Below are 17,527 nucleotides of genomic sequence, written 5' to 3'. Positions count from 1 at the left end.
TCTTGTTACTGAAGTTAAAAATCCACTACACGTCATACAAACACAATGGCTTATCTCTAGTGACTACCAGATGCACAGAAAGTCTTAATTTTCAAAGTACAAATGCGGTTTTAAAAATTGATACCATGGGGGCCAACAGATGGCATAGTGCTGGGCTCCCAACATGGCCCACCGCAATTCAAGTCCTGGACCTGGCAGCTTGCTTTCTCTCTCTCTCTCGCTTTCTCCCTCTCTAGTCAAAATAAAACAAATAAAGTTAAATAAAATAATTCTTAGAAAAAAACTGATACCATAAAAATTTACCTTCATTTATTTTGGATATGTCCACATTAGAATTATTTAGCTGCAGTGTGGCTTGCAAAGCAGGAAGCAACTGTCTAAGGAGATTTGGGTCCTGAAGTAATGGAGGTATTGGCGACTGTGGAACAGGAGAAACAGGGACTGCTGAAGCAGACGTTGGAGGTGCAGATGTGGGATTCAGTCCAGAGGCAGAAGACGTGGAAGGAGTTGTGCAAGAATGTGTTACAGATTTATCTCCTGATGTAGATTCTAAACAAAAAAAGAGATGGTGAGGCAGAAAAAAATTACCTGAAGAGAGGAAACTAGGACAAACATCAAAAGGACATTTCCCATATGCCAGGCACCTAAAAACAAGTCATCTCATTTAACCTTTACAAAGAAGCACATAGATGGTAACACTGGATCAAGTGATGCTAGCTAGAGCCACTTCACAAGATCATGGGTTCAGTTCCCTGGCTGCACTGTATACACTATGTATGTACATTCCCCCATGACCCTGGCTGTCTGGGAAGGGAAGGTGAGTGTCATGTTTTGAGACTGTGTGAGGGAGCGTCTGTCGCTCACAAAAAAAAATTAACTTAGAAAAATGGTATTTGGTTGCCTAGAACATGACAGAAATTTTAATATCCCTAATTCCACAGCTGAGAAAACTGAACAAGAGGGGCCAGCAGTGGTATGGTGGTTGGACTCCCAGATGGCTGACCACAGCTGAAGTCCCAGACCTATTGGCTTGTGTACTCTCTCGCTCTCTTCTTCCCCCTTTTCCCTCTCTCTGTTGAGCATACATGCCCTATAACAAATTAAAAATAACAATAATAAAGTAAATAATTCTTACAAAAATAAAAGGTCATAAACTTGCTTAAAGTCACAATACTTGGTAAACCATACCCAGGTCCATACTCAGGGTTGATTTTAAAAAAATTAACAAACCAACCATGCTCTGTCCACCAGTAAGCTGTCTCAAATACTGCTATGTGTTAACCATACATTTAAGGAAGCCTTCATTATGACCAAGGAACAATACAATTCTGTAAGAATGTCTATATAAGGTTAAAAAAAAAAAAAAGAAAAAAAGAAGAAAAAGAAAAAGCAGCAACACGACCACAACCTCCTATCTAAATGCGACAATGGTCTTAACACAAAATCAGGGTGAGCACGATGGTGGTTATACTCAGAATGGGCTGAGGATATGATGCATGAGGAAACTCCTGTTTTGAACTTTTATACCTAATTATTGGGTTGGAAAAACTACATACTGCCCAGGCCGGCAGGTAGTGCAGAGGTAGAGCAGCTGGATCCCACACCCCCAACTAAGCGGATCAAGTCCCAGACTCAGTGTGTACATGGTTTCCCAAATCCCGAGATGAGAATGACCCCCTCTCCCTCTATCGCCGTCAGAGTAATTTCTCACTTTCTCTGTCTCTCTCAGGTGACCACATGTGCCCTACAGTAAACTTAAAAAAAAAAAAAAGGGGGGGGGACTACAGACGTCCCTGTTGTAATTAAATGAGGTCTTCATGGAAAATGCATGGATATCAAAACTTTTTGCTTACAAAAAAAAAAAAAATTCATCATTTAAATTTACTTTTCCACACATTCTTTGATGTTCTCTCACATGTAAGGCAATAAACTATCCCTGACTTTATCACTGAAAGATTATTAGCACCAAAGGGACAATTTTAATATTAAAAACAAACCAAAAATCCCACCTCATTGTATTTAGAAATAAAATATATATAAAACATACATGGAAAATTATTACTCTTTTAAAGTAGCTATTTGAAATTATTTATACATACGCAAGACAAATGCAACCAAAGTCCCATTTTTAAAATAGCAGTTGGCAATCTGATAATATAAATCCTAAAGATTCTGTAATTCCCAAAGACAAAGAATGCTGCAAGTGGGATATGTCCTGTCAGATATAAAAACATATTTTAAAAAAGATCAATTTAAAGTAAATCGAACTTTTGCACATACACATTGAGGTCTTTAAAATATTGGGTTGTTGGAAAAGTTGTGAGGCACTGTGCATGGAGAAACACATCATGATTTTTCCAACCACCCAATATTATCAGAGAAGGGCCAGCCCTGTGGCGCACAGATTAAGTGCCATGCAGAGAGAGAGCTGGATCCCATGTTGCTAACCACTGTTCATATCTCAGCCCAGAGGCTTGAAAAACATGCTGGGTCTGTGGGTGTGAGCATAGGCACAGCCGGGGGATGGCCCCTCTTGTGCACACACATACACGTTCTAAGGCATACAAACAATACTACGAGACGAAAATACCTGAAATCAGCAAGATTTCTAAAATTATAAAATTAGACACACTATACCTAAATTATCAGTAACTAGCATATTTTATTAAACTTCCATGAATCAAAGACAAATGGGGGCCAGATGGTGACACAGTGTTGAAACCTGTGAGCATGACCTGTGTGGTGCCCCATGAGACCAACCCACACAAGAAGGTGCAGGGTTTGTGTCCAGAGACCTGAGCATGCTGGGCATACACATGCACATGATCTGCGGCTGGCTGAGACAGGGTATGAAAGATGAGTGTTGAAATCCTATTGGGGGTGCTGTCTCTCTCTACCTATCTTGCTCATGGAAGACATGAATAAACTTAAAAGAAAAAAAAAAAAAAGATACACAATAGAAAGGCCAGCAGGTGGCATGGTGGTTAAAGGTGCTGGATTCTCACATTGCTGACTGTGGTTTGAGTCCCAGACCTGGCGGCTTACTTTCTGACCTTCCCTTTCTGTCTGCCTGGTCAAATTAAAAAATAGTTAGCAACAAATGGAATTAAATAAATAAATATTTTTAAAAAATTATATTAAAAAAGGACACAGTAGAAAAATGTACAAAAGATATAAAGCTATTTTATAAAGTCTAAATGGCAAAACCAAAACCAAAACAAACAAACAAACAACAACAACAAAAAAAGAGCTATTCAACTTCATCAATAATCAGGAAAACATGAAATGAAACAAGATACTTTTCCATGCCCATAATTATGGCAAAAATTTAAGTTTGACAAAACCAAATATTGGCAAGGAGTAATGGGAACACTTACTTGACATGTCAGGTGGAGACTAAATTATTACAACCACATTGGAAAATAATTTGGCATATCTAGAAAAGTTGAAGATAAAAATGCTCATGACCCAGAGATTCTCCTTAGAACTGTAAACTCTGACATATGTACATCAGGAGAAGCAGTTAACAGTGGTAACACGCATTACTATGCCTGCCTTTTTTTTAAGCACAAAACTATAAAATCAACTTGTCCTCAAACAAGAAAATGAGCAAAAACTGGTATTTTCAAATCATGGAATTCTAATACAGTCACTTTAACAGAGAAAAAAAGAGAATTAAGAACACAGACTCTGGGGCCAGCAGGTAGCAGAGTTGTTAAGCTCCCATGTGTGTGAGGATGGTTTGAGTCCCGGACCTGGCTTGAAACTCATGCTGGGTCTGTGCGTGCGCGCCTGAAATCCCAAGAGGAGAATAGATTGTGACACGGCCACCCACCCCACCTTGGGGTAGTGATTTCTTGCTATTTGTCTCTCTAGTGAGTCCAAGTGTCCTATAGTAGAAATATTTCTCTCCAAAAAAAAAAAAAGAAAAGAAAAGAAAAGAAAAGAATGAATGAACACACCCCTCCCAAGGTTAAAAAAAAAAAATCAGGCGAACTATTTAACATGTGCATACATGTTTTCTTACAATGTTTATCTAAATGTTAAATATGAACATTTGTCAAAGCACCTTCAATTTACCACACATTTTTAAAAGATTCTTAGGCCTGAATGCATCATACAACATGAATTTAAGACGGCAGTTATGAAGAGAGCATGTTTCAGGAGCGCTACATTTAAAAAAAAAAAAAAAGAATTATTTATTTAATTTTATTTATTCATTCATTTATTTTAATATGACCAGAAAGAGACAGAGAGAGAGAGAAAGTGAGAAAGCAAACCACCAGGTCCAGGACTCGAACCATGGTCAGCCACATGGGAGTGTCCTGCACCTTAGCCATCATGCCACCTGCTGGTCCCAGGAGCGCTACATTTGAATGTTATAATGCTACTTAATGATTCTAAATCTTCACATCCAAATCTTAGAACTAAACATTCACTGATCTTCATGGTCCCAGGGAAACTAGGAATTACTAGCAAGTTGATTAAAAAGGGACTCTATCAGTCTCTAACACTATTTTCATAGAAAGGTCAAAAGAACAAGTAGAAAGAGCTCTGTAAGTAGGGATCTCAGAGCTGGTTTAAGTATATTCAAGGACGTAATGATTAACCATGACCAACTCAAGAAGGCCTACGATATTTTCATTTCATAAGGCGTATATTTTAAAGAAGTGTCCTCAAGAGTAGTAGACTGCTTTTCATTTTCAGATTTACTCTCTTGAATTCACAGATAAGTATGAATGAAATGATAAATTCTTTCCTTGGGAAAACCTGCTGTCACTATTATAATTTATGGGACAATTATACACTCTACTAGCAGTTTTCTCAAGACCATATCTCTTAAGAGGGTATTTACATACAGCTTAGGGGCATGGAGATTAAAGTTCAGAATCAAGTAAGTTCTGTATTTTTACTTACTACATTAACAGATACTTATATCCCTGAAATTATCCTTATTCTACTGTCATTTCTGTGGATTTTTTTCTATCCTTAATGATGGCTAGAACCAAACTGGAAGTGAAAGGTGCTGCTCCATCTATTCATAGACTTGTGAAGTTACGTGGACTTAAAAGATTCTTCTATGGGGACCAGCAGTTAGTGTAATGGCTATGTCACTGGCTCCCATGTAGTCGACCGTGGTTCACGTCCCAGACCCCTGGTGGCTTGAAACTCATGCCGGGCGTGCACGCCCAAGATCCCCAGAGAAGGGATTGCGGCGTGGCCATCCCCCTGGGGAGGGGGGGGGTGTCTGTCTGTTTGGCGGCGTGGCCATCCCCCTGGGGAGGGGGGGGTGTCTGTCTGTTTGTCTCTGACTGTCTGGCAAACGCATGCACCCTACAGCAAAAACCTCTCAAAAAGAAAAAAAAAGATTCTTCTATGTTGCTGTTTAAAAGCAGCAAAGGGAACATCCAAAAATAGAAAGCTAATACAATATACATCACCACAGAAAATAAAAGTAAAAAAATAATAATTATTATTTCTAATTTTAATAGGCTTATTTACCCTGAAAATAGTTTCTTCACTGCTTTTTGATAGATTACAGATGAGCAGTGTGGAAACCAACTGATACTACTTAATGCACATTGGACCCTAGGACAAGTAACATCTCTGAAGACCAGAATTTCCCATTAGAGATCTGATTTTGTATATTTGTTCTCAACAGACTGCCTATCAAAATCACCTCTAAGGTCAACACAAATAAAACCACACACTTATCCTATTTACAACTTGCAGAAGTTCTATGTATAATTCTGGTGCCTCTTGCTAATTATGAAAACTAGGCTGAAGACTTTAGAAGGTGCCTTTTATCCTTTTTTTTGGTAAGATCATCACAATCCCTTCTTTATTAAGCTCCAGAGATTTTGGACACACACGCACTCCATGTGACTTTCAAGCCACTGGGTTCAAGATTTGAACTGTGGAGGGAACCAGCAGTTAGCGTAATGGCTATGTCGCTGGACTCCCACGTAGTCGATCGCGGTTCACGTCCCGGACCCGGTGGCTTAGAACTCACGCCGAGCGCGTGTGCGTGCGTGCCCAAGATCCCGAGAGGAGAATGGAGGAGAAGGGATTGCGGCGTGACCATCCCCCCTGGGGAGTGATTTATCGCTTTCTGTCTCTGTCTCTCTCTGTCTGTCTGGCGAGCGCACGTGCCCGATAGCAAAAACCTCTCAAAAAAAAAAAAAAAAAAAGATTTGAACTGTGGAGTAGGTCATGTGGAATCTAATGCCTTAAACACACTACCTGATGGCCCTATATTTCTTTTAACTTTAAGAAAAATAAAATAAAACATAACCAAAACAAAACAAATGGACAGCATAAAGAACTGAGTGGAGTAAGGATGAATTCACAGACCAGAAAGCTAAACCTCTTTTCCATGTAGGACTACAGCACAATGTATTTTTAAAAGATTTATTTATTAATTCTGTTTGTTATTATTTTAATCTCACCAAAGAGAGATAGGGAAAGCAAGAAAGCAAGTCACCAGGTCTGGGACTTGAACCATGGTTGGCCATGAGGGAGTCAAACACCTTAACCACCAAGCTACCTGCTGCCCCTAGCATAATGTTTTTACACTATTTTTTTAGCCCCATTCATGCCTCAAAAAGATACACTCAAATATTCTTACAAAGTTTGTTACATTAGTAAATATAAAAGTGCTAATAAACATTAACTTAGATGTGTAAGTGGAAACTGACAACTAAGAGTTGTATTAGGTCATCAGGAAAATCATGTCTTTTTTTTTTTTTTTTTAATGAAAAAATGCATCTGACTTTCCCAAGGACCCAATATATATGAAATGCTATACTGAGTCTTAGTTTTACCATTAAAATATTATAAAAGATAGACATCTTAGAGGAAACTGTTGTATTCACCTCAACAGCCCTGATACGAAACGTTACGTGGCACAAAGCAGCACACAGTGCTAACGGGATGTCAGACCGCAAGAAAGGTGAGAGTACATGTATATGTGCAGTCTCACTTAACTCCTAGACCAATCTTTCCCACTGGCTTCAAAACAGATGATGCTGGAGAGATGATGCTGTATTGATACAACTCTCTCAAATGACTCAATGAAATAGATATAACCTAATGAGCACATGACTGCTATCCCTTGCTTATGAAATACATTAACATCAAGACTGTTCTCTGCAAAAGTAAAGTGCTTTGCTTCCCCCCCAACACTTTGTTTTTCAACTAGGCACAAACTAAGTTTATCTTAGGTTCTTTCTCTCAAATGACACACTGGCACTGAACAGATCTAACTCTGTTTTATCATCCCTTACATATAGGTTAGGGGAAAAAACACAGATGAGAAACATAACATACATAACAAAACATACATACACCATCTTCTTTTTCTCTGAATCCATTTTTAAGAACCATGAACACAAGTCCTTCCCCAATTCTAACACATCTGCTACCACTGGTACAGCTATTTATCCACCTATAGCAAATGTCTCCTCACTGTCTATTTCTCAAGCAGCAGGGACAGGGCAATGGCTGAGAAAGACAGGAGTTATTTAATACAGCACCCTACCTTTGACGTCCTTTTACTGCTTAAGTACTCTTTATTAGCACTTAAGCCAAAGAGACCAACCTGATTTGAATCAGAAACCCTAGAATAATTTTTGAGGAAGAGTCGATCAACGATTCACTATGTTGAAGAAAAAACTCATTAGAAGCCTAATTTAAATAGCATGAAACCTGGGACCAGAAAATGGCCAAGTGGTTGTGTCACTAGACTTCTACATTGCCAACCACAGTTGAAGTCCCATTCCTTTAGGCTTCAAACTCATGCCAGACACATGTGTACACGTGCCCAAGATCCTGGAAGGAGAAACGAATAGTAGTGTGGCCATCCCTCTGGGGAGTGATTTCTCACTTTCCCTCTCATCTCTCCGTCCCTTTCTTTCCAGAGGGCACCCAAAGGCAGAAACTCCAAATAAACAACAACATGAAAGTCTCCGTTGAGAGGGGAAAAAATTAATCAACATGGCACAAATTTAAACTTTCTGGGGCATATGCCTGGAAAATAAAATAAGTAACTTTTCTGTTCTACAACATTAAAATAAATTTTAGACTAACTAGAAAATAATCTGAAAAGAATAAAACTGTCACACAATTAAGGAAGTAAGATTGCCTTCAATTCAGATGCAAAGAAAAGTACTTCACAAGACTATACCATTTCCCCTATAGATACAGGCAATTTCAAGGTAATCGAGTTTCTTCTTGTAAGTTTAAAATGACTACATATACAATTTCGTAAATAATACTTATGATCAATGAATATACTTTGTAGAATTTAAACTTGAATTACCCCTGATTTGCCAGGAATTCTGAGTTACTAGAGGCAAATCGATACAGACCTGTTTTCTGTTTTATCATCCCTTACATATAGGTTAGGGGAAAAAACACAGATGAGAAACTGCCTCTAAAAGTCACAATACATTTGAACTATGGCAATGTTCAGGTTCCTTTTTTCTTTTTTAAAAGTTATTTTCTATTTCTTGTATGAAAGAGCATGTAAAAGGGAGGATAGAGTGAGACAGGGAGGGAAAAAGGGAGAGGGAGACAAGATCCCTTTACAAGGTATCCTCACTCCTTAATCACTCTTCCCTAGCCCTCCAGCTAGTCAGGGTCTTTCTTGGGCACACACCCAGGGATGTTTAAGGTGGACCCAGGAATCAAACCCATGGTGGGTCATGGGGTTTCCAGCACAGCAGATCAGTATGCTACCCCCTGCACCCCGAAACAGGGCCAGGGTTCCTCATTTCCAAGCCAGAGAGAATGCCATCTTTCACCATTGTTCTAAGAAATAAACTAAAACTAAAATATATGTGACATAATCAGCACCAAATACAGTAACTTTTTTTTTTTTTTTTTGAGAGAGAGATTTTTGCTATAGGTGTGTGTGCTCAACAGAGAGAAAAATAGACAGAAGGTAAGAAATAACCTCCTGGAGGGAACAGCCATGCCACAATCCCTTCTCTTCCATTCTCCTTTAAGGATTTTGGGCACCTACACCAAGCATCCAGACCCAGAGTGAGTTTCAGACTGCCAGGTCTGGGACTCAAACCACAGCTTGCCACATGAAAGTCTAGCACTCCAACCACTATGCCACCTGCTGTACCCATACATGTCTTAAGAAATGTAAAGGTTGCAACAGCTGGATCACAGGAAATGTAAGAATAGACTGCTAGAGATCAAGCTACTGAGACTGCAACCAGAATGTTAAATGGTCGCTATAATCTAAATGAGAACTATGAACTCTACTCTTTGGATAACAGGAAAGCATTAGACGGTTTAAGTTAAGTGACCCAATCCAATCTAAATTTTATAATGATGCCACCTAAAAGGACAGACTGGGGAAAAAAGGAAGCAGACCAATAACCAGAAGGTTATTTCAAAAAAGATAAACTGAGTTTCAGCAATGGCCAAGGCAATACAAAGTATACATGGACACAAATGAGATACAAGAGGAAGAGTCCAAGATGTGTCAATAGGTGATTGAGAACGATGAAAAGCAAGGAAAAGTTAGGGATATGGTGGTGATTACTGAGAATCTAAAAATTAATTGTAGGTAAAGAGAAACGTGGGACTTTATCATATCCGAGGAAATGTCACAAATATCAAGAGCTTACAAAAGGGAGGTAGATAGATTTAAGTGTGACCTAGGACCAAGGACAGGGAGAGTCATGACAGTCACCAAGAATAACAACCAAAGAGGACATGTTGACCAAGAAAAGGAAAGAATATACAGGAAAAAAGGCTAAGCAATACTGATATTTAAGGAGCAGAAAGAAAACAGAACTAGGAAATTGAAGGAAAGTGGTATCAGAGCCCAGGGAAAACTTTCAAAAAGGAAGAGCTAAAAAGTGTTAAGTGTACAATGAGATCCAATAGATTTAAAAGGGTCACACTTTGTTTTTTTCAATTGACAAGATAATTTATTACAAATAAATGTATTACCAATAATAATTATTTATTTATTACCACAACAATTATCTTGTGGCCAAACAATAAAATATTAGGTATTAAAACTCCAAAACAACCTTTACAGAATTCATTAATTACTTCATTAACTCATGTCATCTCTCAAGAATTTTTTTTTTTTTTTGAGAGAGGTTTTTGTTACAGGGCATGTGCACTCGCCAGACAGAGAGAGACAGAGACATAGAAAGAGAGAAATCACCCCCCCAGGGGGGATGACCACGCTGCAATCCCTTCTCCTCCATTCTCCTCTTGGGATCTTAGGCATGCACGTACACACGCCCAGCGCTGAGTTTAAGTCACCGGGTCCGGGACTCGAACCGCAGTTGACTACGTGGGAGTCCAGCGACATAGCCATTACGCTAACTGCTGGTCCCATCTCTCAAGAATTTTTAGCAAATTTAATGTCATAACAGAGTAAACCTGATATGTACATATGAATTTTGGTGGAAAACATTTTTAAGAAATTTAACATTTCTGAATATTAATATTTTTGTATAAACCATTTAAAATAAATTTCGGTATTAATATTCTACCTGCTATAGTACAAGAGAAATTCAAATAGCATGAGTAAGCAGAGGAAACGAGAGAAATTCCATTATTTGAAACCTTTGTCAAATTAAAATAACATTAAATTCATATGTGACTCAATGTAATATAAACAAGATAGTAATAAATTTTTTTTAATTAAAATAACGCAAATAATGAATCAAGCAACAAATTAAGCTTAAAGACTGATCAGCTTCTCCAAAACCAATAGGACATTTAAAAATTCCTCACAATTACTAGTACCTGGCTACTGGGTCTACTCATAATAATTTATATTTTAAAGTCCTTAGTTTCTTAAGACTTAGTATGAAGTTACAGGTTTGGGACTAGAATGATCTACGTGATTATACTTCTCATGTTGCTTATGTTGTAAGTTACCTACCAAGTAATCGTCAACATTTTTTTTTGAACATGCTATGGCTAACACTGAGTTGGATAAACACAATCTAGGTTGTCGGCTTTAACTACTACTTCTCCAGTTTCCTCTGGGGATTCTGGGCAGGCACACACATGCACCTGGCGTGAGTTTAAGTTGCTGGGTCCAAGACTCGAACTGTGATCAACTGTGGAGCGCAGCAACGTAACCATTATGCCATTTGCTGGTCCCCATGACTCAGTTTTCTAATTCAGAAACTGAAACCAATAATCCCATGTTATACTGAAATGATACATTTGTAAATTACCTATTACTCTATTCTTATTAAATTTTAATTAAAAGAACACTGAGACTATTTCTATATTAAACTATCAAGATAATTATCACAAAAATGTAAAATTATTTTATACAAACATAAAGGGACAGTCACCTGACCCACAATTATTTATACCATTGCCAACTGTTAAAACTGAAGTACTTGACTTAGTGTCATAGGCAAAAACAGGCTTGAAAATTATAAAAGAAAAAGCTAAAGATGGCCAATTCTAGACCTAAGTCTATTCAACAACATTCCAAAAGACTTTTAAAAAAGAAGTTATGACTAAAAGTCTTAGTAAAACCAAAGGAAATAATGTAATATATAAACTCAGAAACTACAGTTCAACGTGCAGCATCTAGTAATAATGGCATACCTTTTCTTTCTGTTTTCTGTGCAGGGACAGAAGATGTGGGTGTAGGCAGTTTTGATAAAGTAGATGCTCCATTAGCATCAAAGGATTTCTTTGGCTGGTGATCAGACTGTAGCGTGAATGGACTAGAAGAAACAGTGCTTGGGGTAGCAGTTGGATGAACCACTGGTTTGATGGGGTGCTGTACTGGCGCAGAACTACTGTGAGTCTCTGCTCGTGGCAGTCTGTAGTCTCTGTCATTGTGTCTGCTTGTTTGAGACAAAATATTCTGTGGGAGCAAACTACTGGCATCACTGGAATGCTTGTCTTCCACTTTAGTTCACAGTTCGAAAAAAGATGTTGGAATGATGGAAGGAGGAAGAAAAAAGATTATGTTAGAATCCTGTCTTTAACATCAGCTAACTTAGCAACATACCTGAATTATGTATCTTTCAATAAAACTGCAAGCCCAGTTAGTATATGCAGTTTCACCACTGGCATATAAATAACCACACTGGCATATAAATATCCAAACACTATTAAAAGAAGTCTTTGCTCTCTCTCTCTAGTCTATATTCAGTTTTCAAATGGGCTACTAGGTTTTTCTTTGAAGTTTTTAGAAAAAGCAAATGCTCTACTCTTTTAAATCAATCATAGGTTCTAATTAATTATCCACAGTGGTTCAAATGCAAAGAAATATTAGCTTTATTAGCCATAATTTTCTGAATACTAAGGTAATAATTAGTGGGCTCTAAAATAGTTCATGCAAGACTTAAAAATAATCTCATTTTAAAATAGTTGAACTTCTGATGAACTGTGCATTCAATAAGCAAATGAATTTCTAATTTTAATAATATTGGTAAGTGCCAGAGTCAGCAATAAAATCATGATACATAATTCTGGTTGGAAACAGAAATCCTGCATCTGTAGCACAGTCAGGAAAAAAAACCTACTTATTATCAGTTATACATTAAAACCAGATCCTCTTTTACAAAAATATTTAAAAGTCACAAAAAATATTTTAAGCTCAGAAATAAGTACTAAAATCAATTTAAAATCTAGTGACAATTTAAATTCTAGCACTATGCTTCTACAAAACAGTATAAAGGGAAACTTTTAACAATCTCATTAACAAAGTTTTATTTATCTGAAGTCTCTAAACTGGAATATTCCAATCAGTAAAAAAAATTAACCTCCAAACAAATAAAACCCCTAAGTTAATAAGCACATGGTATGTAATGGAAATTTTACCCAAGGATATCCTCTCTGTTGAATATTATATTTTTTGCCCCAACTTACAGCTCCTCCAAAAAAACCAACACAGCATAAATAAAGTATGCTCAAACTCTAAGTCAGTTTTAAAGTTGTCACCACAGAGTTACATGTAATACCACAACAAAAAGTACTGGGATGATGGCAGAAACCCTCAATCACATCTAAACACAAGGTCTTTTGACATTGACTTTATACATGAAATTCAGTAACTGTGCAATATACTATTGTATTGTATATTACCCCAGAAAAATGAACAAAAGTCAGACTGAGTTACTAGAGTAGAATATAAATGTCTCTTGGGGACATTAAGGCATTAGTAAACTACAAACTTGCACAGATACAAAACTTACAAAAACTTTATGCTACAGTTTCTTCATGCAAAGGAGATACTACTACTACAATACAAATCTTTAGGGTCAACTATTAATAGAAATAATACCATGGTCAACCCTATCACTTCATTACTTAAGAACCTGTATTTTTTTTGGCCAAGAAAATTTCAGTTCTATATAGCTACAGTCAAAATGCATCCAGTTAATGTACTCAGATGAAAATTAAACATGATATTTCTTCTAATATTTATATATATTAAAAAAAAAAAAAAGGCAGCATCTTTGTGGGAACCAGAGAAGCTACAGCTAAAACAGCTTTCTGTGACTCACAACTCTGGTAAAACAAAGTTAAAGCAGTGACTACGTGCACAAACCCTCAGTGGACACTTCTACTTGCCATGACTGGAGGAAGGGTAGAGTACCACTGGCATCTAGGGGGCAGAGGCCAGGTAGGGTGCTGAATCACCCACAACACAGGATAGCCTCCCACAACAGAGTCAGTCAAGCCAGAATGGCATTGGTGCTACTGGGAAAGCTCAAGTAAGGTTTCTCTAAACAGTATAATCCCAAGAAGCAGTACTGATTAGCAGTGATAAAAAAAAATTCCAGTAGCAATTAATATAAAATTAAAAAGTATACCCCTATAATTTTCAGTATCAAGTTGTGGAGATTATTAACATTTTACTAAATATCTAAATGCTACATGGTGCAAACAAAAGAACAAATAAGAAAAGAAAATCAGAGTAAAACCCAAACTCACTAAACTATCTTTTCCTACTTTTCTCTTTTCATATATAGATCTTCGCAAATCCTCACCCCTCTCCCTTGCCCCTGCCACAGTCTGTTTTAAGAGCCTACACAAACAACAAATATTGGACACTTGGGACAACTTGCCAACACTTTTTTTGATAGACAAAGTTAAATATTTAAATGACTTACTAACACTTTTACTACCACAGGTACAGTTCCGTTAACCAATTAAAAAACAAAAACGCAACTGCTAGGGTCCTTTCTCAAACATTTAAAAACTCAGAGAAAAAAGTGTGATACGTGACTATGTTTCAATGGGAGACCCACTGACTCATTTGCACAACTAGGAATTTGGCTTAAAGTGGTAATCTGATTAATGGGCAAATAGCAATTATCTTATCTATGGACAGAAAAAGCTAAAAAAAAAAAAAACAAAAAAACAAAAACAAGCAAACAAACAAACAAACAAAAAAAACAACCATACAAGCATCCATGGATAGGAAGATACATCAAATACTGGAATAGTATACAGTCAATATAACAAACGTGAAATTATAAAGTGATGTGTAGAATATACTCATGTGAATTTTTTTGGGGGGGAGAAAGAGGTTTTTGCTATAGGGCATGTGCACTCGCCAGAGAGACAGAGACAGACAGAGAGACATAAAGTGAGAAATCAGCCCCAAGGGGGGAATGGCCACGCCGCAATCCCTTCTCCTCCATTCTCCTCTTGGGATCTTGGCACACACGCAGGAACGCACACGCGCCCAGCGTGAATTTAAGCCATCAGGTCCGGGGTCTGCTACATGGGAGTTCAGCAACAGCCATTACGCTAACTGCTGGTACCATTCATGTGAAATTTTTTTTTACAAACATTTATATACATAACAAAAGTTTATGTCTTAAAATGTCTTTGGGTCAGAGTTTTTGCCTCTCGTTAAAAAAAATATTTTTAAGAGAAATTCTTTTGCTTTAGGGCTCTGTGTTCAAAGAGACAGAAAGCAAAAAATCACACCCTCAGTGGGAATGGAGAGGCCGCAATCCGTTCTTCTCCATTCTCCTCTCAGGATCTTGGGCACGCACGCACACACGTGCCTGGAAAGAGTTTCGGGCTACCAGGTCCAGAACTCAAACTGTGGTTGACTACATGGGGGTCCAGCAACATAACCATTATGTCATCTGCTGGTCCATCACTTCTGAATTTTTGAAAAATAATTTTAGAGAGCATGTGTACTTGCAGCATAGAGACAGAAAGAAAGAGAGAAAGCAGCCCACTATGGGAGATGGTTACACTGCGATCTCATCTCCATTTCTCCTTTTGGGATTTTAGGTAAGGGCATGCACACGCAAGTGTGCACACAGGCGCCACACAAAGCGTTTTTCAAGTCACCAGCCCCAGGAGTCAAACTTCACAGTTGGCCATGTGGAATCCAGCTGCCACACAGACTATGCTGCCAGCTGACCCAGTCTTCTAATTTTAAACAATCAACAAGCCTTGTTTTAGAAATTAAGAGAAAAAAAAAATCTTGAGAAAAATCATACAGATAACTTAAAAACGCAAAAATATTTTCACTACCCATCAATTTTTCTATCAAATTTCTAATATGTCTCTTTATTCACTCTACTCCAAAGGAAGACTGACTTAAATAAAAGGATATTTTGTAAAAAATAAAGTAGACATATTATGCTTTGTTCTTTTTCCTCTTTGGGAACTATCAGCTACTAAGTTAAGATAATCCCAAGACAGTGCTGCCAAACTCTGGGATCTAGTTAGGAAACACAAAACACTTCATCCTCCAACTTAACTCTTTGTTTGCTAATAAGCAAATAAAAATGAAAAAGCTGTCTTTATATCTATCCGTCACTCTTCCATATTCCCCCTTCTAATCTGCTCGGGGGGGGGGGGCCACTAAGCGCGGGGGGGGGGGGGGGGGCCCATAAGCTGGATGCTATTTAGTTACTTCCAAAAGAAAACTTTTGCCTCATTTTCATCATTTGCTAAAGTCACAATTAATTAAGATACAAAGTGAAATGGGACTAGAATCCAAATGTTCTGTCTAAAAATAACCATGTTCTTCAATTTTTCTAACTTCAGTACTTTAAAGATTTGTTTTCTAAGATTTCACTAATAATTATTTAAAATATTAATATACCAAGAATCACATATTTTAAACAGCTAGTTCTGCAGAACTATGTTACTGCTTTGTATTAAATATTTTTTCCATCAAATAATCAATATCTCTTGCTGAGACCCTGTATGCAACTTAACTTTTTGTTCTGGGTTACAGGAGGATGATTCAAATACTTAAGTCTTAAGAATTCTCAGCCATCTTGAAATTCTTCTACTAAAAATATCAACATTTAATAATGAACCAAAGAACCCTCTATGTGACATGTAAATTTTACTGAGAACAAGAAAAAACAGTGGAAATAGAATACTACCCCTCCCTCCCTTTTTTTTGAAGAGGTTCTGATATAGGGCACATGCACTCGCCAGAAAGACAGAGAGAGAGAGACAGACAGACAGAAAGTGAGAAATCACCCCTCGGGGGGTGGGGGCAGGGAGATGGCCATGCCACAATCCCTTGTCCTCCATTCTCCTCTTGGGATCTTGGGCACGCAGGCACATGTACCCAACGTGAGTTTAAGCCACCGGGTCCAGGACTTGAACCGCGGTCGATTACATGGGAGTTCAGCGACATAGCCATTACACCAACTGCTGGTTCCAAAATAGAATACCTTTAAGCAAGTTTGAGTATTTTATAGAGTATGAATTAAAAATATGAATGCTGTTACCCAGATTGTCCCACTTGTACCAAATATGGACTCTTAAGAACATTAAGGTATGCCCAAGTTGATGTATAAAGAACATCTTAGAACTAAGAGATACAATTTTCCAATAGGCATTTTCATGATTTTCTGGGTTTAGCTTTAATGATCATGGTGAAATTAGTTTCCAAGTATAAGGATAAACAAGTTTCTCACTAGTAACACACGCAAAAAAAAACAACAGTTGTGTCATTATCTATAAATGTCTTTCGATATTAGACTGAAATCCAGTCAATTTTAAATTTAGTTTAAAAGGACACAATTTGGGGATAGAGGGTGAGTCAATCTAAAATATGACATTTTATTGTTCACCTATATTATATACACACACGCACCCCTGTGCATAACGCAACTGTATTACAGACATCACGGAGTGTGAATTCTTTGTGTACTATTATTCCATGAGGTATCCTCCCTTCCCTTTTCAGGAAATAAATGTGGAGGTTAGGGAACACAGTCGAAACAAACGAAACCTACTATTTGTTTATTTTAACTGAAATATATAGATGACAATAAAAACATATTTGTAAGTAAATCAATGACAAGAATGAATCAAACATTATACTGTTTCAAAGAAAAAAGTTAATACTTACTTCCACTGGCAAACCCACTAGCAGCTGTTGCTTGCATCACCTCTCTTCTGTAATCTCTATCTTTTGGGAAGCTATTAACTGCCATCTTGTTTGCTTCTTTTTGTCTCTGTTCTCTAAAATAAAAAAAATTAAAATTAAAAAAAAAAAAAAAATATATATATA

At 37.4% G+C, this 17,527-nt stretch overlaps 1 protein-coding gene across 1 annotated transcript in view; it reads right to left on the bottom strand.

Moving 5' to 3' along the window:
* The window catches only part of WAC (WW domain containing adaptor with coiled-coil), a gene marked incomplete in the record, with an annotated part of 94,847 nt that overhangs the window by 16,191 nt on the left and 61,129 nt on the right, over positions 1–17,527 (bottom strand). The window contains 3 exon segments of the mRNA XM_027770188.1: positions 304–549; positions 11,611–11,919; positions 17,366–17,478. Coding sequence (XP_027625989.1) covers positions 304–549; positions 11,611–11,919; positions 17,366–17,478 — 668 coding nt within the window.

Source organism: Tupaia chinensis, unplaced genomic scaffold, assembly GCF_000334495.1.
Source record: "Tupaia chinensis unplaced genomic scaffold, TupChi_1.0 Scaffold000001_1, whole genome shotgun sequence".
NCBI lineage: Eukaryota > Metazoa > Chordata > Mammalia > Scandentia > Tupaiidae > Tupaia > Tupaia belangeri.
This window is presented reverse-complemented; position numbering and strand designations above follow the sequence as displayed.